General features: G+C 40.2%; 1 protein-coding gene across 4 annotated transcripts in view; it reads left to right on the plus strand.

Annotated features, from left to right (window-relative positions):
* The window catches only part of EPG5 (ectopic P-granules autophagy protein 5 homolog), a 46,689-nt gene that overhangs the window by 17,358 nt on the left and 2,319 nt on the right, over window positions 1–27,012 (plus strand). For 2 of the 4 annotated variants that reach the window (XM_015848195.2, XM_015848198.2), the window contains exons 16-43: window positions 860–1,119; window positions 2,832–2,972; window positions 4,065–4,209; window positions 5,043–5,240; window positions 5,718–5,828; window positions 6,485–6,604; window positions 7,375–7,541; window positions 7,708–7,935; window positions 9,193–9,316; window positions 10,031–10,175; window positions 10,885–11,056; window positions 11,963–12,125; window positions 12,729–12,871; window positions 13,440–13,596; window positions 14,535–14,729; window positions 15,737–15,950; window positions 16,400–16,560; window positions 16,675–16,882; window positions 17,526–17,601; window positions 18,268–18,371; window positions 19,266–19,441; window positions 19,868–20,053; window positions 21,429–21,638; window positions 21,780–21,927; window positions 22,948–23,190; window positions 24,132–24,351; window positions 25,722–25,937; window positions 26,836–26,950. In XM_015848195.2, coding sequence (XP_015703681.1) covers window positions 860–1,119; window positions 2,832–2,972; window positions 4,065–4,209; window positions 5,043–5,240; window positions 5,718–5,828; window positions 6,485–6,604; window positions 7,375–7,541; window positions 7,708–7,935; window positions 9,193–9,316; window positions 10,031–10,175; window positions 10,885–11,056; window positions 11,963–12,125; window positions 12,729–12,871; window positions 13,440–13,596; window positions 14,535–14,729; window positions 15,737–15,950; window positions 16,400–16,560; window positions 16,675–16,882; window positions 17,526–17,601; window positions 18,268–18,371; window positions 19,266–19,441; window positions 19,868–20,053; window positions 21,429–21,638; window positions 21,780–21,927; window positions 22,948–23,190; window positions 24,132–24,351; window positions 25,722–25,937; window positions 26,836–26,950 — 4,746 coding nt within the window. The remainder of the gene's footprint in view (window positions 1–859; window positions 1,120–2,831; window positions 2,973–4,064; window positions 4,210–5,042; window positions 5,241–5,717; window positions 5,829–6,484; window positions 6,605–7,374; window positions 7,542–7,707; window positions 7,936–9,192; window positions 9,317–10,030; window positions 10,176–10,884; window positions 11,057–11,962; window positions 12,126–12,728; window positions 12,872–13,439; window positions 13,597–14,534; window positions 14,730–15,736; window positions 15,951–16,399; window positions 16,561–16,674; window positions 16,883–17,525; window positions 17,602–18,267; window positions 18,372–19,265; window positions 19,442–19,867; window positions 20,054–21,428; window positions 21,639–21,779; window positions 21,928–22,947; window positions 23,191–24,131; window positions 24,352–25,721; window positions 25,938–26,835; window positions 26,951–27,012) is intronic. The other 2 variants (XM_015848196.2, XM_015848199.2) reach the window with 1 other exon arrangement.

A 27,012-nucleotide genomic window follows, 5' to 3' on the forward strand; every position in this document is an offset into this window, starting at 1 on the left:
CTGCACTCCTGTGCTTTTTCTTTTTTTCCCTCAGGTCTCTTTTTTTTCTCCCACACTTTGGCACTTCTGTATTTTCTGTGTTCTTTTCTGCCTTCTTTCTCTGCTATACTTAAACATATTTTGTTGTCTTGTGCCATCTAGATGAATTCTCTTCCCCAACCTGCTACAACCTGGGTTGCTACTGGTATTGTTGGGTCTGTACTAGCTGGAGCTTGAGGAACATTTCTGTTTATATCCCCACTAAAAATGGAAGAAATGTCTTCATTGACCCAAATTCTGAAATTTACACTGATCTGTTAGACATTGTACACTATTTTTCCTAAGGATCAGGTGAAATTTGAAATCTTTTGATCTAGGCAGACTGTTCGTGATAACAGGCACATATATGTTGCGCGAAGACTTTGCCCATCCGTGCTGTAGTTTCCTCTTACAGAGAAGTTTATAAGTCTTTAGACTTTGTTGACAGGTGAAAAATGCCAAACACCTTCAAAGATGTGTGGTGTTTGTTTTTCCTTTTTTTTTTTTTTTTTGAGTAAAAATATTTAACCCCAAACTGTTATTTAGTAGGGGAAACTTCAGCACAATGATGTGGTTTGATAGCTTTTAACAAAAGAGATGGGTGAAGGGAGAGAGGAGATGGAAATCAAGGTCATAGAAACACAGATTTGAAGCTAAATTAATTGATGGTGCTACAAGGCAAGTCTGGAAAAGAATTACTGTTGTACTGATCCACTGTCATTCGTGGTATTTTGATGGAATAAGCTCATCGAAGCTGACTTGAGTCCTTCCAGACTGCTGCCATATGTGATACGGTATGGATGTGCTTCCCCTAATTGCTGTTACGTCTGCTTTGTTTCAGGTCTCTTACCTAGCTAGCATTGTTCGTTATGGAGAAACACCAGAGAGTTCCTTCAACCAGTGGGCATGGGGCTTGATTTTGAGGTTAAAGCTTCACAGAAATGACCGTGGCATACAGTGTGGCTGGCCTGCAGTTCCTGTATCTGACAGTGTGCTTGACATGACCGAATCGATCACGCTTCACCCCCTCCTGAAGGCTGTTAAAGCAGGCACACCTATTGGCTGTTACCTCGCACTGGCAATGACCACACTAGGTCACAGGTAAGTGTGTTTTCTGGGCTTGCTTTAAATGGATGACCCAGAACCTGAGTGCCCTGCTCACCCTAATGGTGAGCTAAGAACTCCTATCTTAGCTGGGATATGATAAATGACTTCTGATGCAAGGGATTGAGCAGTCCTTAAGGATAAACAGTTTTAAACAATAGAACTACCTTTATTTTCCAAAAACTTTCCCAAAAAATGCCTTTTCCAAAACATTAGGATCAAAACAGTGATGGGAACTAATATGGAAACTGAGGCATTATTTCTGGCCATTATGATCATATTATTACAGGACAACTCTTCCAGTGTCTTCCTAGCTGAGCTGTTACAAGAGTATTCAAAAATTAATAAGAAGAAAACCACTCAAGCTGATAATAATCATTACAAGAACTTTATAACCTTTCAAATCTCCTATCTGAGTAAGTGCTGGTATTTCTCAGACAAAAGTACGAAGTCCATAATGTTACCAGGCAGAGGAAATAATGAGCTTTGACATTTGCTAGTAGCTTAATACTTGATTTAATAGAATCATAGAATATCCTAAATTGGAAATTGCCCACAGGGATCACAGAGTCTGGTCTGTGTCCCCACACAGAACCACCCAAAATCCAAACCCGTTGTCCATATGCTCCTTAAGTTCTTGCCATGACCTCTGCCTGGAATAGCCTGTCTGAGCCATGTCTGCCACCCTCTGGTGAGGAACTCTTTCCTAACAGCCAGCCTGACCTTGTCCTGTTGCAACCCCATGCCCTCCCTCATGTGCTGTTGCTGTCACCAGAGGGCAGAGCTCAACACTGCTGCTATGCAGGCTGCAGAATCTGGCACTTGTGCTTGCTTTGTAGGGTTAGTGATCATCCAGACCTCTAATTTATCAAGGTCTTTCTGCAAGGCCTCTCTACTCTCCAGGGAATCAATAACTCCTCCCAGAATTTAGTTTCATCTGCAAACTTAGTATGCATTTTAGTCCTGCATCCAAGTAATTTATTGAAGCAGTAAAAGTAACTGGCCCCAAAGCTGAGCAGTGAGGAGCCCCCTATTTTTGTGGCTATAGACTAGACATAAGATTAACATTTTCCATCTTGTCTGAGCATGCAATTCTTTTTTCCCCCTATCAAAATCTGATGCAGAGCAGTGTGCCTTGAAGCTCAGTAGTTAGTTTTCTGGACAACAGGGGCAGAGTTCATCAGAGCTAGCTGTAACTGCACTACAAACTGTAGGGTTTATATAGGGAGTGCAGAAAAAAGTCCAGAGGATCGTCAATCCTAAGGCGATGTCAAGGCAGGCAATACAAAACTCCTTCTGTAGATATTGCCGTTGCCTCGAGGGAGATTGGTTGACAAGAACCCTGAGCTTTATTGTTTCAGTCTTTGTGAGGGTTCCCATCTTCATTGATATATAGGTGTGTGTGTATGCATATGTGTATGCATATTTTAGTGGAGTACAAATCGATAAAAGCAAGCTGCTACAAGACTAACCCAGCAATACTAAGTCCCCCAAAAGTTAGGAAATTTTTATTGTCTTTCAGCTATTGAATAACTTCTCCAGCTGAGGAAAAAAACCTCTGGGTTTAGTTCTTTGGGAGGCCAAAGATTGTGTAAATATATGAATGTCTGTATGTCTGATATCACAAAAAAAGAACAACATTCCACTTTTTATTTTTTTTTTTAAGTAGTTTACATGTTCTTCCTCTTGTTGTTGTTCTGTTTTTACAGCATTGAGAAGTTCTGTGCTGAAGGGATTCCTCTTTTGGGTGTACTTGTCCAGTCTAGATACCTGAGAACAGTAGTCCACGTCCTGGATAAAGTTTTACCCATATTTTATTCTTGCCAATATTATCTCCTGAAGAATGAACAGTAAGTACAATGTATTCCTAACATGTTTATTGCTTAAGAACAGTGAAAGTTAATCTTAAATGTATTACTCATTCTGGGTTTTGTGTTTAGTGAGAATCTGGCATGTCAGGCAAGAATACCTGCTTTATTTGTCAAAATACTTTTTGGCTTGTGGTTCAGAGGGCAGCTGTGGAAATGTCCCCTTTGAATATCATGTGCAAATACCACTAAATGTTGCTTTGCCATGGAAGGGAGCTGCAAAGAGCTGTTCTGACAGGAGCCCTTGGCTTTAGGTGATTGGGAAAGATATGCAGTTGATATTATCTGTGTTCTTATCAGTAAGTTGAGCAACGAATGGGAATGTTCCCAAGTGATGTGCCTCAGCTCTTTGTCCTGGTAAATTAGTAATGTGGTCACTCATGTGATTTTGGTTTGGGTCACATGGCAGCCTCTTGGACAAATCCTGGGCTGGACTTGTGTGCTGAGGTGGGTCAAGAACCATTCCCAAAAGGCAGCCTTGCTGTGGTCCACCTCCTTTGGAGGGCAGAAGAGTTAACTGCAGGTGCAAAGTTTGTTCTGCTGCTTGGTTTTAGTACCAAACAGTGCTCTTGAAATGTGTTTAACTGAATAGATTGCATGAGTCTCTTTCAAAGAGTTAGAGCTGTTCTGTAGAAGTTTCTGCTACTGGAATACTTGTTGCTTCCAGGAAGCGTTGCCTTTTCTAAAAAGCTGAATAGAAAATACAAGCTACTTCTTGCTGTCTGCACAGCTGTACACTTGCAGTTTCCAGTTTGGCCACGTTTCAGGACTTATGCTGTGTCACTCACTGTTCAGTTCTCAGATTTTGGAAGCATTCTATGACTTCAGATGCTTTCAGTTCTGGCAAAGCAGCCTGGATCTACAGTCTGCTTTGAGCTGCTTGTACTATGCAAACGATGTGGTTAAAATGGAGCAGCGTTGTTATAAAGCAAAATCCCAGTATGTGGGTGTCACTAGTGCTGTGGAATTGTTGTACTCAAGTTTTAAACTCTCTAGAAGCAGTTCTTCTGTTTCTCATGCTGTATAATTCATTCTAGAGTTAATTAATGGAATTTAATTTGTTGGTATTCTTAGGTTTTTATCTCATGTCCAACTGTTCCTTCAGCTGGATAGTGGAGTCCCTCAAGGCATGACCCAGCAGGTCACACATAAGGTAACACAGCACTTGACAGGAGCGAGCTATGGAGAAAATGTTAAACTGCTCAGTAGTATGATACAGGTAAGAAGATTTAAAAAAACAAAATGAAAGTAGCAGGAGAAATGCCTATAAAATGTGTGTCTGTATATATGTGTGTACGTTTATGTTTTATATAAATATATATATATGTTTAAGTTAACATTTAAAGTTACAAAGGTACTACATGTGTCAGTTCTGCATTCATAGAATGTTCTTTATTGAGCTTGAAATGTTGGCTTTGGTTTCCTGAGGTATTTTGCTTGAAGCTTGCCTAAATTTGGCAATTTGCTCGACAGTTCAACAATATGTGCCTGACAGACTTCTTGGAAGATGGATTTCCTATTATCAGAACTCTTTCTGAAAAGGGAAAGTGACAAAAATTGCTACTGTTTTGCTTGAGACAGTTGAAGAATAGGGAAGGTACACAAATATTTGAAAGTTTTGCTTTTTACCATTAATTTATAACCACAGTGACGCAGAATGTTTCAAAACAGTAGTCAGGAACCAAAGCCCACTATCATCTGAAAGTAAGGGCTAAGAGATGATTGTCTACTCTGGGAGATCCTTTTGCAGGAACAGCAGGCAACACTTCAGGCACAGGTGCTGTTTATGTCTGCAGGTTGTATGGGATCCTGCTTATTGTGGACTTTGTTTTTGCTAATCCCCTCAGATGCATTGATCTCTAAGATGCAGAATCTCTTTCAGAGGTTGAAGATGACTAAGAGATATATTTTTGCATAGGTATAGAGAGCATTGCTGTGTGTTAAGGACAGACCCATAGCCTCATGTGAGCTGAGCAGTTCTTCAGCAGATCCTTATGCTTCAATTCAAGCTGAAAGAAAGCTCTTGAATAATTCTGCCCTTGAATTTGTCAGACTCACATTTTCCGAAGCAGCCAGCCAAATGGAGTGGGGCCAACTGCAGTATTGGAGTTCTGGGTTCAGGTCCTCATCAGCCAGCAGCTGTGGCACAGGGACCAGGCAACGCTCTACTTACTGGATCACCTATGTAAAGCTGCTTTTCAGTACAGCCAGGAAGACTGCATACAAAAGCTGCTTTACCAACAGCACAAGGTATGTGAGTATTGTGTTTTCCTGTGGCTGTTGGATAAGTCTGATTTTGATATGAATCTGTTCTCCTGAAGGGCAACAAGAACAGTTGTAATAATTAGTGACAGACATTTAATTTGGTTCTGAATAGCTCAAGATGAGTGGAATAACTGATAATTAAAACCTACCTGAAATTCAGATTTTATTCAGAGGAGTTCCACCATAGCGTTTTAGTTTGTGTTCTTTGCATTTCATATGTTAAACAGTATCTTTAGAGCAACAGTAGAGCATCCTCTCTTGGGAAAAAAAACAGTATCACTATAAAACAATCTTTTTACTGATTAGAAATAAGGCACAAGTATTGGATTCAGTGGTAACTGACTGAACTGTAGTTGGGAAGTAATTCTATGAGTCAGAGATGAATCTCAGGAAAAGCAGCATGAAGCTGTAAATTATCTATCAGGCCTCTTAGGGGAAAAAATGTTTTGTGTTTCCTTGCAGAATGCTTTAGGTTATCATTGTGACAAAGGTCTGCTGTCTTCTCTTGTTAGCTGGATTGTGGCAGGCAATGTGACTCCCTCCTTTGTTGAGGGCAATGCCAACTCCTCTCAGGTAAGTGGCATGATGGTGTTACATAAACAGCCCTGGGAAAAGCATCACACAGGTGTTTGTTTTTTCCTGCTTCTGTGGGTTTTTGTAGATCTTCTATTTATTTTGTTTTTTATTTTTTATTTTTTTTTATCCCTACCTCTCTTTCTACACATATTCTTGTGATAAAATCCTAATTTAGCTGAACAAAGTGTTGCAGACTTATGATACCAATGAGAGCAGGAGCATTTTTCCACAGAGGAATTTTGTTGCATCTATGTCCACGAATGCACAAATAGGATTAATTTGTTAAGGCTAATACAAATCTTTAGTTGCTTTTTGATATATTTTAGTGGGAGAAAGTGTGTAAAGGCTGACTCTTCTACTAGATTCATGCATTTCTGATTAATATTTTTCCTTCTGCTCAAGCATGAAGGAAAACAAAGTAAAGCCTTACAGTACCTCAGCTGGAGATGGAGTGTTCAAAATTAGACACTGTACAGAAAGGATATGTGCCTGTAAATAAGGAGGAAACTGCTCTTCAGTTTCCTTTTCTTGATGTGGCACTACTTCTGCAGGTATTTAATGAGAATCTGGAAAAGAAATAGAAGAGCAAGCTTTTTCTGGTCCTTCTCTCACAACTTTGCTATCAGTATTTCCACTGTTATTGTGTTGTACAGGTCTGGTTTTCATGGATGGTGTTAAATGTTGAGTCCATATTTGAAGAAGACTCACAGCTTCGCAGGGTTGTGGAAGGAGAATTAATCATTAATGATTTGTCTCCTGATCAAGCTTTGAAGGTGAGAGGGCTGTTCATTCTCTACTCATAGGGGAACTGCTATAAAGTGTTCTTCTCCGTCGTGTGGCTTTTATCTCTTTCACTTCTTTTTTTTCTGGACAAAAGTGTAACTAATACCTTTCCTGCTTGGCTTTCCAGGGGGGAAACGTATCTAATGGAAGCTTTCCTTTGTGTTTTGAGTTGAATATGTAAAGACTACCGTATAAATCTGTTTTTAATATGCAATCATTTACTGAAAACGTCATTCAGTAACTAGTGCAATTATTTGATATCCTGGGTCATCTGAATGCCTTTCAGTCTTTGGGGCATTCATTCTGTACCGCTGAGATGGGTGTTCTTATGTTACAGGTGGGAATGTGTCTGTCAGAAAGCATGTTTTAGATCTGAATTTCATTAAAAAAAGTGAATGCCATGTTTCTCCCTGCTGCTGCTTTGTTCTCTGACACCACCAGTCTTATTGAAGCTTAACGTCTGCCTGTGTGAGGGTGAGCTGTGGTTAGCACTAGAAGCCCTTACATTGGCTTTTCATTAAGTAGTGTTCCCACTCATACATTTTTAGTTTTTTCACAAGCATCAGTGGCAGCAGCGTTGTTCTCTGAGAGCTATGATACATGATGTATGGGTGTATCACAAATATACATATGAATGTATTCAGTCTTTTCTCCTTGTAATTGCTGAGTTTTCATGCTGCGCTGATCTGCTGGGATAAGCTGTTATAACCTGCTATCAGGAACTGCACCAGGGCACTTGTCTGAAAATGTTCTCTTGCAGAAAGCCCAGACCCAGCTGAAGCTGCCTGTTGTACCTTCACTTCAGAGGCTCATGATTTATCGCTGGGCCCACCAGGCCCTTGCTACCCCTGCTGATCACCCTCTCATGCCATTGATCTGGCAGAAATTCTTCCTGCTTTACCTTCACAGACCGGGACCACAGTATGGGTGAGTCTGATCTTAAAGGCTGTGACAAAATAGCGAGCACTAAGATGTTTGCACTGTGTTAAATGCCTCACTAATATGGGAGTGGTGGTTACCAAGAAACTTCTCTAGAGTCAGTTTGTTTGCATATTTGGTACTTGTTACAGGACTTTTCTTTATTCATTTTCAGATTACCTGTTGATGGCTGTATTGGAAGACGATTTTTCCAGAGTGCAGCCCACATTAACTTATTAAATGAAATGAAGCAGCGCTTAACAGAGGTGGCAGACTTCCACCACGCTGCCAGCAAAGCACTGAAAGTGGAGAGTCCTGTAAAGAACAGTGACAAACCACCAGAGAAGGCGAGCTGCTTGCCAGATTACCTGACTTCACCAGATCTGCATAAGGAGCTCGTCAGGTAAAGAAGGCCTGCTCTGTTCAGTCTCATTCAAGACAGCTGCCAGAGCTACTAGCTGCTGTGCTACTGGAGCAGTGTTAGCCATGGGAGATGAGAAAGGTTGCAGCTCTTGGCTGACCCAGAGTACCTAATCACTTGTTATATACCTAGCTGTGGTGGTATCACTGTTGATACAAGGTGTTTTGTTGAAGAGGGTTGATCCTACTAATAAAAGCACAATGTTATTGATAGAGTTGTCATTCTCCTTAAGGGAGAATTTTGTTTTTTAATTAGTGCTGTTCCTCTTCTGTTAAAATGCTTATTGTTTAGGCATATCTGCTACTTAGGTACATCACTGACTATCAGTCTAAGAGCTGTCTTTGTGTATATATACATTTGACATAGTTTGGGCCCCAGCTTCCACCTGGATACAGCAGGGAATTCACTGGGAACTTCAGCACATGATTCAGTTAGCTCAGTTTACCAACATAGAGGTGAGCTGTGATTGTGTTACATGCTAGCCTGAGAGTGATACATCTGCTTACCCAAAACCTTAGTGAAAGCATCTCCCCACTTTTGGGTATGCTAAGGAGATGTTCAGATACTGCAGCTCAGCTGATGAACACTCATCATTGTAAGGAATGGCAAGTTGGCTGTTTCTAGAAGCCACGTATCTCAGTGAAACCAGAAACAAATACAGAAGTCTGTGTTTCTGTTGCACAGACTTGTGGTTTGAGAGGCTGCCTTAAGAAATATTTGCAGTGCTACAGTGTCTGAATTTTCCTAGAAACAACAGTTGGAAGAGATAACTTGGAAGAAGTCCCTTGTTGAGGGGTCTTGGGCATGCAGCATCTGAGCTGCTGATAAGTGTTTCCCCCCAGCAATCAATACGTACTGTACAAACAATCAAGGGAGCTTATAAATCTTTCTCAGTCATAGGTGAAAAATAATCCAGAGATGTTCACTGGCTATAACTTGATTAATATTTTGTCAGCCTTTCATTTCAAAGGATTTCCCTGCTCCATCATAAATCCAAAGCATTCTACAGCCAAATAAATCTTATGCTCAGAAAGTTTAATGGCCTTCTAGACAGAAGAGAAAATATGGTCTGAATTAATCAGGGCTGACTTTTGAACTTCCATTTTCTCATCAGTGACACTGATTTGTTTGTGATATTTAATACTGTAGTACAAAGGTGTGGTGATGGTCCAGTTATAATTATATGCTGTGTGTATTGATTTTATTTTTTTTCCATTTTTTTTTTGTTTCACTTCTCAGGCTTTGTAATGTTTTTATTTTGTGGTTGGAAGAAGAGAGCTTTCAGAAAGGAGACACGTACATTCCTTCCTTACCAAAGCAGTATGATGCACACAGACTTGCTAAAATCATGCAGAATCAACAGGTGATGTACCAAAGACATTGGTGAGATGGGATCCAAAATTTGCTTCATTTGCTAAAGTCCTCCAATGAAGTGAGAGACTTACTCTGGTCTTCAGTACTCCTTTGTATGTACTCATACTCCTTGTATGGTAGCTTTAGGAAAAAGGTCAGAACAGTAAAAATCCTCTTCTGTCCTAAGCTGCCTTCCTTTATATTTAAGCCAGGCTCATGTATAGATTATTTTTTTAGCATGTCTTAGTGAGAATTCAGTCCTTATTTTTCTTACTATTCTGCAGTTTTTTCAGTGTTGTTACTCTAGAGAAATATCTGGATCATTAAATTGAATGTACAAATGTGCTTATATTGGTAATCCATAAAATACCAGGTTATTATTTGAGCTAGGGAAAAAGAAATACATGCTGTTAAACCTCTGTAATTATTGAAATTTAAATGCCTGCAAGAGGAAGATTTTGGATGGTAATTTCCTTGTGCCTGCTGTATTCTCATTCCTCTAGTGTTTGTCAGGTTTCTCCTCTATTTTTCAGTGAATTGTAAGTATTCATATTAAATGATTTTTTCATCACTTTAGATATTTTTTTAATGTAGTTTTCCTATAAATTTGAAATAGCGGAGTCCAGTTTCATTTGTGTCAGCATCCTAGCTAATGCGGTGGATGCACAACATATGGTAATTACCAGAATTATGGTGATTTAAATTAATTGTTCTCTCCCTTTAGGATCTGTGGATGGAGTATGTCAATATTGAACTGATACATCACGAGTTTCAGGAAGCTGTAAACCTTTGGATGCGGGCTCAGATTGAATCACACACACCAGCTGCTGTTTCTGCAGGGCAAACAGATTTCACCAACCCTTTGTCAGGTAAGATATAAGAATATTGTGGGTAAAACTAGGACAGAAAGGGCTACTATTATGGGTTAACTCACTCAAAAAAGCATCTTCCTGACAGGCTGGATCTTCAGAAAGTGTAGGTAAAAGACAGCTGCAAGCAAAGTCAAAAACCACTGTAACTAATCCCAGAAAGTTTGTTTCTGATATTTTTATTAGCTGTATACTTGCTGTTTGCTTGGGAATTATTGCTGTAAAAGCATTGTTTTAACACAAAAAGCAATGATAATTATGGTAGGTGTACTAAAGATATGTTGAGGTAGGATTTTTGTGGGGCTGGTTAAAAAGGGGAAGGAAGAAGTAGAAAGAAACTGGAATATCAAAGTGAATTGGCATTATTTGGGTAACCTGAGTGGCTATCAGCACAAGAAGAGAACTGGCTTGGAAAGAGAGCGTGCTTCGGGAAGGAATTGGTGCTGACAAAACTAGAGACAGGGGTGAATTGTAGGGAAAGGAAGGTGACTTTGTTTTAGAAGGAGCAATGAGCCTCTGTCAGAGGAGGAGAATAGATGGTGGTGGTAAGAAGAAAACTGAAGAATGTGTAGGTAGGAGTGGCTAAGGGTAAACAAGGGAAGCTGTGGCTTCTTGAATCCTCATGGTATTATCCTCATGAGATAATAATTTTGTTTGATTTATTCTAAAGTTTTCTTATTGACCAAATGATTTCTGTGTTTTCTTCTAGCCAAAGAAAGGATATTGAATAATTTGAAGAAGTTTGATTTGCCCAAGCCTCCTCTTTCACTCCAGCCCATGAAAGCCCCTGTGCCAGTTATTTCCTCTGCCAGTCTGATAAATCAGAAAGAAGCAATTCAGCTCACACACACCGACCTTAAAGTCTTGCAGGGTCACGCCAAGTAAGACTTTGCTGTTTTCCTTCTGCCTTCCTACTTTCCAACAGTGTCTTTGTGTCTCTTTTACAGCAGTCTGACTGGTGGTGTTAGCGCAAGGCTGACAGTATTTACCTTCTACCTATTTACCAGGGTTTTCTGCACAAGTCTTATCTAATGACTGAGATTACATCAGCTGACATCTGACAGCTGCGTGTTTTTTTCTCATTCATTGTACTTCTTAATTAAATCTTCCCTTTAGCCTAGGCTTAATGAAAATTAGTTAACCGTTTTGCACTGGGTTAGTGGTGATAATCTGAAGCACTGAGATGCTAGAGACTTCATTTCTGAGAGCTTTTAGGTCTGTGAATGAAAGGGAGGAAACTTTGTTTATTAATGTTCCTACTAAGAGAATTCAATGTATTTCAGGCACACCTGATGGTTCATAGCCATTCCCACATGATGTAATCATTTAATAATATTATTTAGAGTAAGTTTAAAAAAGAAAATCCTCATTAAGCTTAATAAAGGATGTTTCTTAATGATTCCAGCAGCAATGTCAGGTGGGTTCCTTTCTCTTAACTGAATATCCCACAGTCCAGGTTTGTTTTTCCCTTTTTTTATCTGACATAAAACAGCATCTCTTACAGCAGGTGATGTATTTAATTTCCCATCTGGTCATTGAGAATTATTAAAATACATTTCTTATACAGGCTTAAGTAGTATTGCTCTTCTTATGAAGCATTTTCTTTTAGAACTTTGAAGATCTATCACTATGGAGTTATTAACACTCATTTTCTAAGCTTTCATTTTCTGTTATAAACAAGTCATGAGTTTTTGTATTGAATTGAATCCTCCACTCTTCCTTTTAAATTCTTAGCATTACTATTCTTGCTAAAGATTTCAGTAACCTCATTAACAAATGCTTTTCAGAACTGCAGCTCTTTGGGAATCCCAACATGTTGCTCTGAACAGTGAAATACTGGACACCATACCCAAGCTGTATGTTAATCGGGAGGAGCAGATCACCCTCCACCTGGAGTGCCGGGGAGCATCAAGTAAAGGCTGCCAGGGAGCAGCTCATGTAACAGTCCAGGTTAGCAATAGGGCATCCTTTCTGTTTTGGGACTGGTGGAAGTGACAAATGGAGGTGAAATGTTTGAATGGTTACAAGAATGGATTTATTTGGTGTGGTGCTGCCATATGCCTGTTAAAATAAGAAAATATCAAGGAAAATCTAACGTGAAGCTTGAATTATGTAGTATGTAATTCTGTGAAGGTGATACAGATCAACAGAAGAGCAAATTATTGCATAAAGTTTTGGATTACTCACAGAGTCTGTGCTAAACTGCTTCCCAGTGTGTGAATGTAAGAATATACTCACAGATAAGAATGAAGGTATCAGAATGTTCATAGGAATTAATCTATATTGCTTGCTAAGTGAATGTCTTGATCTCACCTAGGTTTCCTTTCCTGTGGCTTAAGTCTTTTTATCAAAGACATGGATTATATTAGTGAGTCATAGTTAACAAATGTGACAAAGAGGTAGAATGCAGTAAGTCTTATCAGACTCACAGGAGAAAGCCTTCTACAGTCAGAGTTCTCTTACTAGGCTCTGCTTTGTTTTTTTAGTTGCCACATTAATTATCTTTTCCAAAAATCCTTTACTCTGAAATGAATGTCTCTTCCTGTCATTTAGTTTGAGGGGAAACACAAAAACGAAGCAGTGAGCCAGCAGCTTCATGCTCTGCGAAAAGAAGTGAGACAGCTGCAAGCAGAAGCCATGAAGCCACCTTCTGTGGGTGTTGTGGAAGCAGCAGTGCATGTAGAAAACTTTATAACGTAAGTTGCTCAGGCACAGTTTTAGATAGCAACGTCAAACCTGTTTGCTTGCTTTTTATAATGTATGTCAATGTAGATCTGCAGCATTGGTGGAGCCCTGAGACCTGTATGTTTATGACAGACCTCTAAAGGAATAAGCCTGTGCTAACTGCTCATCACTCAACCATAACATGTCATAAAATATGTTCTCTACCTCAACTTATTATATCTTGCATTAGAATACCCTTTTTAACTGTGCAAGAGCAGGCTGAGTGATGGCAGTGCTGCTATGTTAAGCTTTAAAATATGGCAAAATTACCCATAGGAGTGGAGTTTCCCTCCTGAAGATCTTCATAAGCCACCTGTTTGTGGGCCTGGATTCCCTGCTGGGGCAGATGGGACTGAGGGCACAGAGGTCCTTGCACAACCGGACCATTCAGTGGTCCTGTGAGACCACACTTGATCATCATGTAAACCAGAAACAGTTATCTTAACGCGATGTGTTGATGCAAGAAACCTTTCCGTAGTAACATAGATTTCTTTCCATGTGCAAATTGAATCGGCTTTTATTTATTTATTTATTTTGCAGGACCTTAATAAATATCTACAAAGTGCAGCCTATGCCTGCAATTAAGAAAGTTGGAATTAGTTTGTTTTTTATCATGGTGGAGTATGTGTGTGATGAAACTCAACGCAACCCTCCCACAAGGCAGTTCTTCACTTCCTGCATAGAGATCCTAGGCCAGGTGAGTGTATACTCTAGTACTGTATGCTTAACACTTACCCCTGTTGCCTGCTGATATAGAGTGTCTAAAACCTTCAGAAGCCTAAAAATTAACTTCTAAGCTTATATCCCTTTTGTCACTCAGCAAGTTGTGTAATGTACATCATATATTGGACAGTTCAGGCCTGCACGCATGCAAAATGAAAGCTGTTTCTCTGAGATGCTTGCTCAGCCTTATAAGATGCTCCCTGTTAATTACATGCTACACTAATTAAGTGCTGAAGCAATCTAGGTTTTCATGGGGATGCTTGAAGTTTGGTACAGTACATAAGAGTGACTTGGCATGTGTTTCTCTGTTATAGATCGTTTGCTAGCTGACACAAATCTGTGTTTAGTCTTTTGTCGTCTAAAGCCTTGCAGTGTTCTTTGTGCAGTGAGTTGGCAAGAAGTTTGCTGCTTCTTTGTGGTAATGTTTGCAATGGCATTGCATTACATAGATGCTCTGTGAAAAAGCACTAGCCTCTGCTGTGTGTCCAGATATTTATTTTGATCTCTTAGATACAGTGTTTTTTTCCCATGCCCAACTGTACATTAGAAGTTGAGGTGCAGAACACCTTTCTATAGCCACAGTTAATCTTTACTGGTGTCAAATAGGGCTGCTGAAATCTGGATTCACTTTCTTTAATTTATCAAAAAAATTGGACTTCTGAATACTTTTATGCAGTTTGTGCAGTCACAAGTGCTGTTCTTCAGCGTGCTGGGAACCAGTGTTTATTTTACAGTTACCTTTGGTGGAAGAGCAGTATTTACTTGAAGCTGCTCTCATACAGTCAGCTTTTTTTTTTTTTTTTTTTTAGGTAGCACAGTTGTGCTTATCTCAAGAAAGGGTTGTAAGTGTTGTTATTTTTTTTTTTGTTCTGAGTAGAATCATATTGGACCATTTTTCTCATTATTCCTTAGGTGTTCATCAGTGGGACCAAGTCAGAGTGCAGACGTCTCCTCCAGACAATCCTGCACAACCGAAGGCTCTGTACGCTTCTATCTCCATACTTCACTCCTGTTGCTTCTCCTGATGAGTTTGTGGCTTTATATGAAAAAGTTGTGACCTTTCTGAGTGAGGACAACAGCGATGTTGTCTTCATGCTGTTGACAAAGGTAAAATAGTTACACAGATGTTGGATCTGTTTTGTGGGTTGCTTATGTAGGTCTTCTTAAAGCTATGGAAGAGAGAGAGAAACCTGGTACTTCAAAATAACTGTGACAGCTTTTGTATGTTGCTCATGATAAGTGCTCTTTGTTATATTGAAACTAAAGAGAGACTGGAGGCAAGTCTAGATGGGGATGTTGAACTACCCCTTTCATAGCCTGGATAATGCGTGTGCTTCCAATGGCTTCCACTTTGGTACGTTCTTACTCATGAGGTGAAATCAAAGCAGGCTCTTTGTGATATCTTCTGCTTGATACCTCTGAGGAGGTGTTCATTCGAATTGCCAGTGAATCCCATCTGTCCTTAAAACAAACGAACAGACAAAAAAAGCCAAAAAAGCAGACAAACAGAAATCTTTCTTCTCATTACATTACACACAGAATCACAGAATTATCAAGGTTGGAAATGACCTAGAAGATCATCCAGTCCAACCATTACCAATACTTCCCAGCTAAATCATATCCCTCAACAAGGAGGGATATGATTTAGGAACCCTACAGCTGTGGCTGTCAGCTGGTCTGGTTTGGGCATGACTGAGCTTTCCTTGGTGGTATAAATCACCATTGACTCTGCTGACCCAGTTGGAAACAGATTGCCTGGGGGCTACAAAAGCTTTGAATCTCCATATGAAAACTTAGGGACTGCAAGGACTAGCCCAGCATAGTGCATTTAAGTGTTTGTTTGACAGCTGTACTGAAGCATGTGTGTTTCTATAAACTGGAGACCCCCTGACAAGAGTCTGTGTAAATTCAGTATCTCTAATATGCTGAGTTGTAACCTTTATAGAGAATGACCTTGGTTTTAGGATGGGGGTTAATAAAATGAAAGTTTCTCAGGTTTTCCTTAAGTAGGTAAAACCTAGGGAGGCTTTTCACCCTGAAGTTTCTCCCTTTTCCTGGAGGTGCTGTGGCCATGAAAGCTTCTACTTACAAATGCTTCCTGTCCTTTGTTCTAGTTTGACCTTACGCAGTGGTTAAATGTCACTAAGCCACCTCTATCTGAGCGTACCAGGCTTCTGGAATCTATTCACTTGGCTCTCAATGCATGTGGCCTTGAACCTGAAGAAGATATTCTGATGCCGTTTAATATCTTCTGCAATCACTGGACTAACCTCCTCCAGTATCAGTTCCCTGATCACTATAGTGATTTTCTAAGATTGTTTGTACAAAGTGAGTATCTGAATTGATGTGTGCTAAGCTTTTTATACTCTTCTGGCTTATTTACAAAGAGAGAAGAGGAGAATAATGAGAGTAGTGATATGCCCAGCCAGTCCCCAGGGCTGGCCATCCTGGTCAGCTCTCCACTATTTTCCCTTCTTTGTCATATGATGTTATACAGTGTAAAAGACCCCTTTGGCCAGTTTAGGTCAGTGTGTTCCAGTTTTGCCCCCTCCCAGCTCCTTGGGCCTTCCACCCCCTTAGCTGGCAGGACAGTACAAGAAGCTAGAAACTGAGATGTCCTTGGCTTTGTGCAGCGCTGCCCAGTGACAGCTAAAACATCCATGTGTTATCAGCTTGGTTTTTTCCTAACACCAAAAAATAACAGTGTACAAGACACCATGAAGGGGATAAAAAACACGTGTCCCAGCTGAAACCAGAATGCTTTCTGTTTCCACCAGGCTCCTCAGAGCAGCTTCTAAGCCCTGACTGTTGGAAGGCAGCACTTAAAGCTTTGGGATGTGGTTCAGTGGTGGCTGAACAGGGGAGCTTCAAGAAAAGCGATTGCACTGAAAGTCCTGTATTGCGAGATGCTGGAGAAGTCCTTCTGTCTGCAGAGCAGGTGGGTAGCTTGCAAGTTGTGTATACTGTGTTCTGCAGCTGAATGGGTGTCCCAACAGTCCTAACACTACTGTGCAGTCTGTCTTCAGTTTATTAGTGTTTGTTCTCTTTACAGGTTAGAGAGACAATAGAATGGCTTTCCACCTCTTTCAGCAAGCTTCGTCTAGCCTCAGTGGACTTCAGAACCTTCGGTCTCTTTTCAAAATGGAGTCCTTATGTGCCTGAAGTGAACACATTTTTGGAGTATCTTATTAAACGGCTTATTGAAACTGAAGTTGTCAGTTTAGCCCAAGAGCCTGTTGGCAGCAACAGAGTTTTAGCTGGTAAGATGTCTTAAGAGCACATGACTTGAAGCTGAGTGCTTGTTCTTAATTTCTTCTATTAAAGGCCATTTAGTTTTCTTTGTATTTGTGTAATGATGACAGTATTGAAATACTAACAAGCTCTTCAGGGAGCCAGCTGGGACTTCCTTTGTTCTTATAAGCCTGCTTGATGGAGGATTCTTCTTTAAATTTCCTGATCCAAAGTCTGCTTTCAGGTTATTTTATGGAGTGAGTCCTTTTTAAAGAAAACTGTGATTTTTTGCACTGAGTACAGGTTTGGACAAAGGGGGGGAATACTTGATGTCATCATGATATGTAGTTTTTAAATTGGAGAAAACTGTGCATCTTCCATTTTTGTATATAGGTAAACATTTTGTGAGTTGTTGTTGTGTCTGCAATCTGAAAGTTATGTTAAAGTAAACAATAACGACAAGATCTAAACAGTACAAGATGCTTATGGTTGTTGCTAAAACCATCATAATATTGATGAATGTTACTAACAAGCCTTGTGCATCCAGTTTTTGATCACAGAGAACTGATTTAACATCGTAATAAGGAGAGAACATTTTCTCCAGGTTTGGAGAAGTAATTTGTTCATGGTTGCTGATTTGAGGCATAAACGTCTTTACTTTGTGTTTTCTAGCATTGCAGTCCTTGTATTCAATTACTGCTGGACTGTTTAAGCCATGGATACTGGTCTTAGACAAGGAAGATGCAAGGTATGTATTGCATTAGCAAAAATTTGTTTCATTATGAAAAAGGAGATCATTAGCGCTGTGAGAATGTCTTTTACTACTGTGATTTTTGTGTGTGTGTGTTATGACTTTCTGCTTAAATAGCTGTTGCATAACAATTAACAATATGACACATGCAAGTATTTAATGAATTGCATAAGGAAACTGTACAGTGCTTACACTGGATAATTGCTTTTGGTATGAGAAATAGAAACAGAGATGAGAAAAATAGGGGTGGGATGCAGCTAGTTCTGAAAGCACACTCAAATTTCATTTTAAAATTCATTTGTTTAATAACAACAAAACAAAAACTAACAAATGCAACCTCATGTGCTGGTGCTGTTTAAAGGAACCTTAGGTGAGATCAGTCCTATGATTATCTGCTGGCTTGTTAGACCTTTGTTTTCACACACTTATTTTTAGTGGTAGGTACCTCAAATTGACTTTATTCCAGAACCACAGGCTTTTTAAGCTCTGAGCATGTTTCCTGTATTTCACTTGAGTGTTGACTGTGGATATGCTCTATCATCTGTGAGTTCCTACATTTTGCTCTTTGGTTACTGTAGGAAATATCAAACAATTTCTATGTATTTGATGGTGTCATGGATCTTCAGTGTGGTGTTATTTTATTTAATTTATTTCTGCTTTCAGTAACCAGCCCTGCTACCCTTGGTTGGAGAGTGATACTCCCGCAGCATCCAGCATGGTCCGTTTGTTTACAGATTGCATCAAGCTTTTGCATGAGAGCTTTAAAGGTATGTGAAGGTCCATGTTGTTAGAAGGCAGGGGCACTTTCTCATTAATTGAGATGTGGTATGTAAAGGAATTTTGTTTGTTAGGAACTTTTGGCCATGATGGTCACTGTTGTGGAACCAATAGCTTGTTTCTTTATTTTGTCCTTAAAAGACAGCTTTTTGACTTGGGGAGGGCAGAGAATATGATTAACTTTGTCATCCAGTAGATACGTATTTATATGAAGGAAAGAGAAACAAAACAAGCTATCATGACAAGCACACAACTCCCTTCCAGGTCTGAGTTTCCCATACAACATAATAAGCAGAAGTATGTTATGCTAACAAGTGATGTATCTCAGCAGCTGACCTTGGGGATAATTTAATCTCTAGGTCTGATCATTTTGAGCTGGTATTTGTATTTGTGTGTTGTTTCTAATGCATAATGGGGCATAGCAATGAAATATATATATATATATTACAAATACCTCTTAACTGCTTTTAATGATGATCTGGATTCAAACCTAGCTTGTATAAATAAATATGTGATAACAACATCATGCATTTTTAAGGCTCCAGATTTGTTAGAGTAAAATGAAATAAAATAATGTAACTAATGCAGGGAACACCGGCGTCACAAAAACAGTGAACTTTCATTGCTGTCCAGTGTTTGCTCAAGAGAACATGAAGTCATAAGTTGCCTAACATTAAGGTAAAAAAAAACTAAACTAACAGTGGGGAAAGAAAGAAAAAGGAAAACAAAAGTGCAGTATTTAAAGCTTAATTTTTATTTAATGCATGTGCTTTGGTGAATCTTGTACTTGTGGTTTTTCATCTTCAAAACTGGATTTTCCTCTGTAACCATGCTTCCCTCGATTCCTATCCTGCTGCTAATTCTGTTATTTCCTTTGGATTTAGATAAGCTGCTGCCAGGCCACCATGGTGCTCTCTGGTTGCATCTGATGCATTACTGTGGATGTTGCACAGCTCCCAAAATGCCAGAGTTTATTCTCTATACTTTCCATACTGAATTCAGGAGACTTCCATGGAAGGAAATGCATCCAGACCAGATGCTTATGGAAGAGTTCTTTAAAGTGAGTAGGTGGCATCAGTTGAAATAAAGCCATGATTACTGTTACCCTTAGAAATAGCTGCAGAGCTAAAGAATGTCCTGTAAGAAGGAAGCTTTTCAAGTTCGTTTATTTATGAATTACTCCAAAAGTAAATCACAGATACTCGTTTTTTGTTTCATGGTTGTTCCCAAATGTACATGGGCGGTGCTGCCTCATCCATCAATTTCAATATGAGATTCTGTGCTTGCTCTCGAACTTGATCTTTGGCATCTCCCAAACGATCTATCAAAGGCAGGAGAACAGTTCCTGTGTAGGATTTAAAGCGTCCCGATAGTCTGTGGACAAAGGCACCTAAAACATCTAATCCCAGTAACCCCACCTTCACTTTTGTCTTACATGGTTTTATATGCCTTTTTTATTTTTTTTGCCTTCCTTTCTCCTTCACAGGTGGAAAGAGGAAGCCCCAAGAGTTGTTTCTTATTCCTGGGTTATGTTTTATGTGAAATAAACTGGGTCAGCGTCCTTTCTGATGCTTGGAATCCCAACCCTCATCCTCAGACTCACAACATGATTGTCTGTTTGCTGTATATGATGGTCCTGTTGGCAAAGGAGGAACAGCTTATAGACAAAGAGGTACCTTTGAAAAGGTTTATTCCTGTCCCTCTTTGAAGAGGGATCCTTTGGTGACAAGGAAACAGGCTGTGACTTCTTCCTCACTTGCAGAATGATGAGCTCTGAAGTGTTTCATAAGATGCTATGAGCAGAATGCTTGTTATAGCACTAACAGAATCCTTCTGTGAGGCGTTCTGTGTGTGAGCAGTGTGAAAGAGGAAGTACTGCTGTTTGTTTTGAGAGGGTTCTGTGGGAGCTGTGATCCAGTAGTGGTGTAAGGAATAAACAAATAAACACAGACTGTTTTCTCTGGTTACAGAATGACTCTCTGAGTTTTGGAATGAGCAAATACTTACGGTGGTGTCTTTTAAGAATCAGCAATGACAATTAAAATACCCTAAACTAAATCAAACCAAAACAAAAAACCCTGTTGTTAAGTAAAGCTACTATGAAGCTGTCTCTTGCTATGGTTAAGTGTGGAATGCTGCATAGTTCGTGTTTCTTACGTTAATCATCATTAATTCAAATGTCTTTTCTCCTTCTCTTTTTCCTACTTTGGGAGAGCCTTAAGTGTGTGCTTATAGGAAGCAGAGGTAGCTGTAGGAAGGATATGTGCATATGCACATGTGTAATATATTGCATAAATGTGCAATGCTATATATATATAAAGTGAAGCTTTTTATGAAAGTGAGTGGAAATGGGTGTCTGAATCATAGTAGACTGATGCTGGCAGTCTGCTGGAGTAAGTGCAGGAGGGGCTTTGAATGTGTGGCATTCATACTTGCAACACCTGCAGTGCTGTGAAGACTTTTTAAGTGCAGTGTCTGATGCTGACCTTACCAGTTTTTGTGGCAGGATCAGGTAGCTGTGTGTTTAACTGGGGGCTTAAAGCTGTTCCCGCTGATACTGACTTTCAGCTTTAATCACTGAAGACTATAAGCCAAAAAAAAAAAAGTGATATCATGGCATTGCAACTGTCATGAAGATCAGATGCATCTTTAAGAAGCTTGTCACTGCTTCTGGTGAAGTACTGAGAAGAGATTACTTTTTCTTTTGAATCTTAGTATATCACCAATACTTTAACTGTTTATGATTTCATTCCAGTACTTGAGTTGTCAGAATAAGAAAGAGAAACAACTGGTATTGGGATGAACTTTCCAAACCCTGCTTTTGCTAAGCACTGTATGTAGATTAATCTGGCACTATACAGTTTGATTCAGTGCACTCTTTCTGGGAGACTCTTCCAGAAGGTAAATCTTCAGGGGGTTCCATTTCATACTTGCTGGTCTTTTCCCGCTTGTGGTATTTCCCTGTTACCACCCTGGGGCATTTCATGCTGTTATGTCAAGATATCACCAGCAGTTGATAAAGAAACTTATGTCTTTTAAATCTTTAGGAATCACCACTCATAAATCTTCTCGGACAGACTAGCTCCCTTCCTTGGCAACTTGTGGGCATTTCATCTTATCAAAGCATCATCAGCTATTGCAACAGTCACTACCCTCCCTCTGTTATCCTTGCTAAGGATGCTGCATCTGAATTGATAGTGAAGCTCCTGAAAATCTCAGCAGGGTTTGGCACATCTTCAGATAGTCACATCCACCTTGTAAGTGGTTTTATGTTGTCTCTAAGCTGTTCTTCTCATTTACAGCTTTCTCCTTCTGTGTGTTAAATGTAGAGTGTGGAAAGATTTCCAGGTGTGATTGTTTTATTTATTTTTTTTCTAATTCGTTTTAATTTTGATTAGCAGGATGCAACACTGAAGTGCCAAGCGTACATCCGCCAGATGGTTCAATTCCTCAGCACCTTGGAACAAAGTGGGAAGATCACTCTTGCAGTTTTAGAGCAGGAAATGTCCAAGTTGCTGGATGATGTAGTTGTCTTTAATCCTCCAGGTTTGTATCGAAGTAGTGCAAATTACTTTAAAACTAAGATCCTTCATTCCAGCACGTTGGTCTCTCTATGGGCAGGTTGTGTTGCTCTCATGTATGTGTATTTTTCCTTGTTAAAACACCTGACACTGATTGAAAATTCTTTTGTAACAATGTTGGCTTTAACATAAAATACAGATTATTCTACTCTTAGACTTCTTTAAGCGCTGAGAACAGGAAAGGTTTGTAGTTGGAGGGTGATGTTACCAGTGGCCCATAGTAACACATTCAGGCAGTGACAGGAGATGGTTGCATAAAGACTTTCTAAGGTTGAATGCAGTGATAAGCAGGAAGTCTAGGATCTTGGAAAATGCATTGAGGGCCTGCGGTATTTCAGGGCTTATCATTTTTGAACTGAATAATCTAAAATTCCAGTTATTTCATTCTGATTTGTGCTTTAAAGTGTGTTTTAATACGCAGGCTTACTTGGAGGTGATAAACGTGCTTTACCATTCCATTTATTTTCACCTTAGGCGTGATAAAAGGCTAAATGGATGATTTGCTCTGATGTACTCTTGTATGCAGACTTATCAACTGTTTCAGTTTAATAAATTAGGAACTGCCTTATCAAGGGAAGAAGCTGCAAGGAATCATGGAATGGTCTGGGTTGGGAGGGAGCTCAAGGATCATGAATCTCCAACCCCCCTACTGTATGCAGGGCCACCAACCTCCACATTTAATACCAGCCCAGGCTGCCCAGGGCCCCATCCAACCTGGCCTTGAACCTTCAGGGATGGATGGGGCATCCACAGCCTCTCTGGGCAGCTGTTCCAGCACCTCAGCACTCTCTTGGTAATAAGAATGAGTGTCTTTTTGTGGAATAAGTGTTTTTGTGGCTTTATGGGTACAAACAAGGCAATGAGGAGTTTAATGATTGCATCTTTTCTCAGTATCTACAGAGAGGTATTCAGTGATGATGCTAAGTTCAGGTTGTTTAGTTTCTGGTGTCTGTTTACTGCAATGATTCTTGAATTTGTCTTCCAGATATGGATCTGCAGACACGTCACCTGGCCCTCAGCAGTCTCTTTACAGAAACACTGATGATGTTGAACACTTCCAGTGTTACAACAGCTGAGTCACTTCGGGGGAGCTTACGAAAGTGGATTGACAGTAAAGTGCATGGATTGCTAGCAATGCCCCTTCTGACAGCAGCATGTCAGAGCCTGGCCTCCGTGCGACACATGGCAGAGACAACAGAAGCCTGTATCACCTCTTACTTCAATAAAGGCAGGAGATCTCTTGTTATGCTGCTTAAGTAAAAAATGTTGATTGGTCTTCAGGGGGTGATTAAACATGAGTCAAATAGAATCCTAGTAGCTTAATGCTAGTACCTGGGGTGTACTGATTGATGCTCGGCTGAACATGAGCCGACAGTGTTCCCCAGGTGGCCAAGAAGGCCAGCGGCATCCTGGCTTGCATCAAAAACAGTGTTACTAGCAGGAACAGGGAGGTAATTGTCCCCCTGTACTCGGCATTGGTGCGGCCACACCTTGAGTACTGTGTTCAGTTTTGGGCCCCTCACAGCAAGAAAGACATTGTGGCCCTGGAATGTGTTCAGAGGAGGGCTACAAAGCTGGTGAGGGGTCTGGAGCACAGGCCTTATGAGGAGAGGCTGAGGGAGCTGGGATTGCTCAGTCTGGAGAAGAGGAGGCTCAGGGGAGACCTTATTGCTCTCTATAACTTCCTGAAGGGGGGTTGTAGTGAGCTGGGGGTTGGCCTCTTGTCTTGTGTAGTCAGTGATAGAACTAGAGGGAATGGTTTTAAGCTGCGCCAGGGTAGATTCAGGCTGGACATTAGGAAGTATTACTTCTCAGAAAGGGTAGTCAGGCATTGGAATGCACTGCCCAGGGAGGTGGTGGAGTCACCGACCCTGGGAGTGTTCAAGAAACGTCTGGATGTTGTGTTGATGAATATGATTTAGCTGGGAAGTATTGGTAATGGTTGGACTAGGTGATCTTCTAGGTCTTTTCCAACCTTGATAATTCTGTGATTCTGTGAGTGCTGCCTCATTCTGGAGCTGCATTTTAATCTGGTTTTCATAATCAGGGCTCTGTTCTTTCTCTTTATGACATTTTTAATATTCTATAATTTAAAGGAGAACAATGAGGTGACTTCAGTTTGTAGGTTGTACCAACTGCTGCTTGCTTGTGTTTCCATCTTCTTTATAGTTCTTCCTCACCATCAGGATTTGGGCTGGGGTCCTATACTCGCCTCCCTCCAAGTTCCTGAGCTAACCATGGAAGAATTCCTGCAGGAGTGTTTGTCCTTAGGAAGCTACTTGACCCTCTATGTCTACCTGCTGCAATGCCTGAACACTGACCAAACTCTTACCAATGAAATGAAGATCCTAATCACCATCAGCAAGTGGCTGGAGCAAGTGTATCCAAGGTATGGAGCTCAGGGCTTCTGTCTATACCCTTTTAAACATGGCTGTGGTTGTATAGTCAGTGTAATCAATCAGGCTGCTGATGGAAATGGCCAGTCTTTCCATACCCTCTGTTAGTCTGCTCGTCCCCTGGTGCCAACCCTAGTACTTTCTGTGGTGGAACAGAAGAAGGAATTTTACATTAACATTTCTTGTTTGGTTTGGTTTAGTTTCCCCTTGAAGAGGCTTGATTTCACTGGCAGCCTTGTGCTGAATTCAAATGATTTCAAGCAAATAACTCTGAGTTCCACTTTCCTGGATGTCCACTAGGTGGGATGAATTATACGTTAAATATTCAGCTGAACACTCAAAGCTTGATGTGGACTAGATCTGAGCTCTGTGAAGTTAGTGTTGCTATAAAACAACTTAATAGGTAATTGGGTTCAGGCAGGAGGGAATGGATGGCTTGTAATAGCTTTGGGTTTAAAGCGATGGTACTTTGTATTTAAAGCATGTAAGAACTGGCTTTACTGTTACTTACTATTGCTGCTGAAATTACCAGAAATTAGCCAACATATTGATAATTATGTTGCTGTGAAAGAGCACTGTAGGAAAATGCACATTCCTCTGTTTCTTGAAATTAAAAGAATACTTTGGCTCTTGTAGGTTACCATGTAGTTGCACTGTTTTTATTGCTAAAGTGGAAAGAAGATAGATAGCAAAGCACCTTTACGTTGCAAATTAACACTTGTTCTTAACATCAAAGCTGAGGGTGTCTGGGATGGGAAGTGACTGGGTGGAGTCATTTGATGATAACTCTGATGCAGAAAACTCGTGCCTGTGCTATATGTGGAAATTCTGAGCTTGTTAGTTTAAGCTGCAGTCTCAGTCTGTGTAGGGGAAGATTAAAAATACCAGAGGGGAAACTTGACTTTGTGCTTTGCTCAACAAAAGTTTCCTTTTTGAGAAGAATCTAAATTGTTGGGTAAGCAACAGCTATTTCTTCCTAAGGTTTGTTTTGGTTTTGTTTTGGTTTTTTGCTGGTAGGTAAAGGAGAGAAGCTTCCCTAAAAAAAATTTTAGGCAGATTTAAATCCATTTCAGGTTGCAGTATCTTTATTCTGAGATTTAAAGCCTACAAGGAAGCCTTGTTTATTGTTCTTTTGCAAGCGATGGAAACCTGCGAGCTGATATTGGCATCAAGTTTGTAACAATAGCAGTTATATCAATGTAACTGGGATAATATGGTTATACTAGCTTAATGTATTAAGATTAGCATTTACCATTTGAATTCTCCATGGTCCTCATGAGGAGAGACACAAACTTCTTAACCAGTGCTCCTGCCTTATTAAAAATCTTTTGTTTTGTTTTATTTTTTTATATCTTGCTTATAGCTCAGCAAAGGAAGAGGCGAAGCTGTTCCTTTGGTGGCACAAAGCTATGCAGTTATCCTTAATTCAGATAGAGCAAGATGATGCCATTGTGATGGAGTCTGTCATTCGGACACTGCTGTCCATCCAGGGCAGGCAGAGTCAGCTGGCTGAGGAGAGACTCACTTCTGGAATACTTGGAGCTATTGGGCTGGGCAGGAGGTCTCCTTTGTCACCCAGGTAGGAATTGAAGCTGCAGTGAATTAAATGATGCATGATCCATAAAAAGAAGCTGCAGAATGGATCAAGACAGCACAGGGCAATCTCAGAAGATGTTCTGAATCCCAGCTGCCCCCGTATCTCTGAAAACTGTCAGAAAAACTGTTTAGACAGAAAAAACTGTCATGAGTGTTTGACACTCATGAAGTGACATTCATGAAGAAGTGCGTATGAGCTTCTTGTTCAAGTTTGTAGTGCAAAAATAAAGTGCAGCTGTGATTCTGGCTTAATGTTAATTTCTAGTGGAGCTGTGGTTGACATCACAAGAATTTTGTATGACCACATGCACATTGCCTTTTCTGTATGGGCCTTGAGCTGCTGGAAAATACTAAGAGAAAAATCAAACATCTCCCTAATTAATATTCAGTTTGTTTTATAAAACATGCTGAGTTTGGTTGTTACTTACTAAAATGAAGTTCAGCATGGAAAGAAGACCAGTAAAAAATATATGAACGTTTGTGGAACACCAATTCAGGGCAGCACTTTGATCAATGTGAAGTTTTTAGGAACCTCTGAGATGCATCCCTATGCTGAAATCTTAATCCTGTTCAACTCATCTTTTAGTTTGGGTGATGGGGATGTCTCTAAGCCCAGCAAAGGGAGAAGTATGTCAGATGTGACATCAAGGCTGCAGCACAGCTTGGGACAGATGTAACCTTTCATTTCCGTGGTAGCTTGTGTGTATGATGTAATGTACATGTGACAATGATATTCTTTCCTTAATGCATTACAAATGATCTTCTGAAGCTGTTAAGTGTGTTCCTCATGCAAACGATCTCTCATGGGGTAGAACTTATCTGCTGTTGAGGACTTCACAATTGACACCACTTTCTCTCCCTGCTCTCATTCCATCTGCAAGGTTTCGGCTGGTTGCCCGCAGTTTGTCTGCCTTCCTCCTGGTGCAGATTCCTGCAGAGGGTCAAGTCCGCCTGAAAGCAGGCTCAGAACCAAGGCTGACACAGAAGGCCCAGCAGGTAGCGTGTGCCAGTCTTTGGCTTCTTGAATTGTCCTCTTCCTGTGCTACAGAGACAATGTC

This window comes from Coturnix japonica, chromosome Z, assembly GCF_001577835.2.
Source record: "Coturnix japonica isolate 7356 chromosome Z, Coturnix japonica 2.1, whole genome shotgun sequence".
Classification (NCBI taxonomy): domain Eukaryota; kingdom Metazoa; phylum Chordata; class Aves; order Galliformes; family Phasianidae; genus Coturnix; species Coturnix japonica.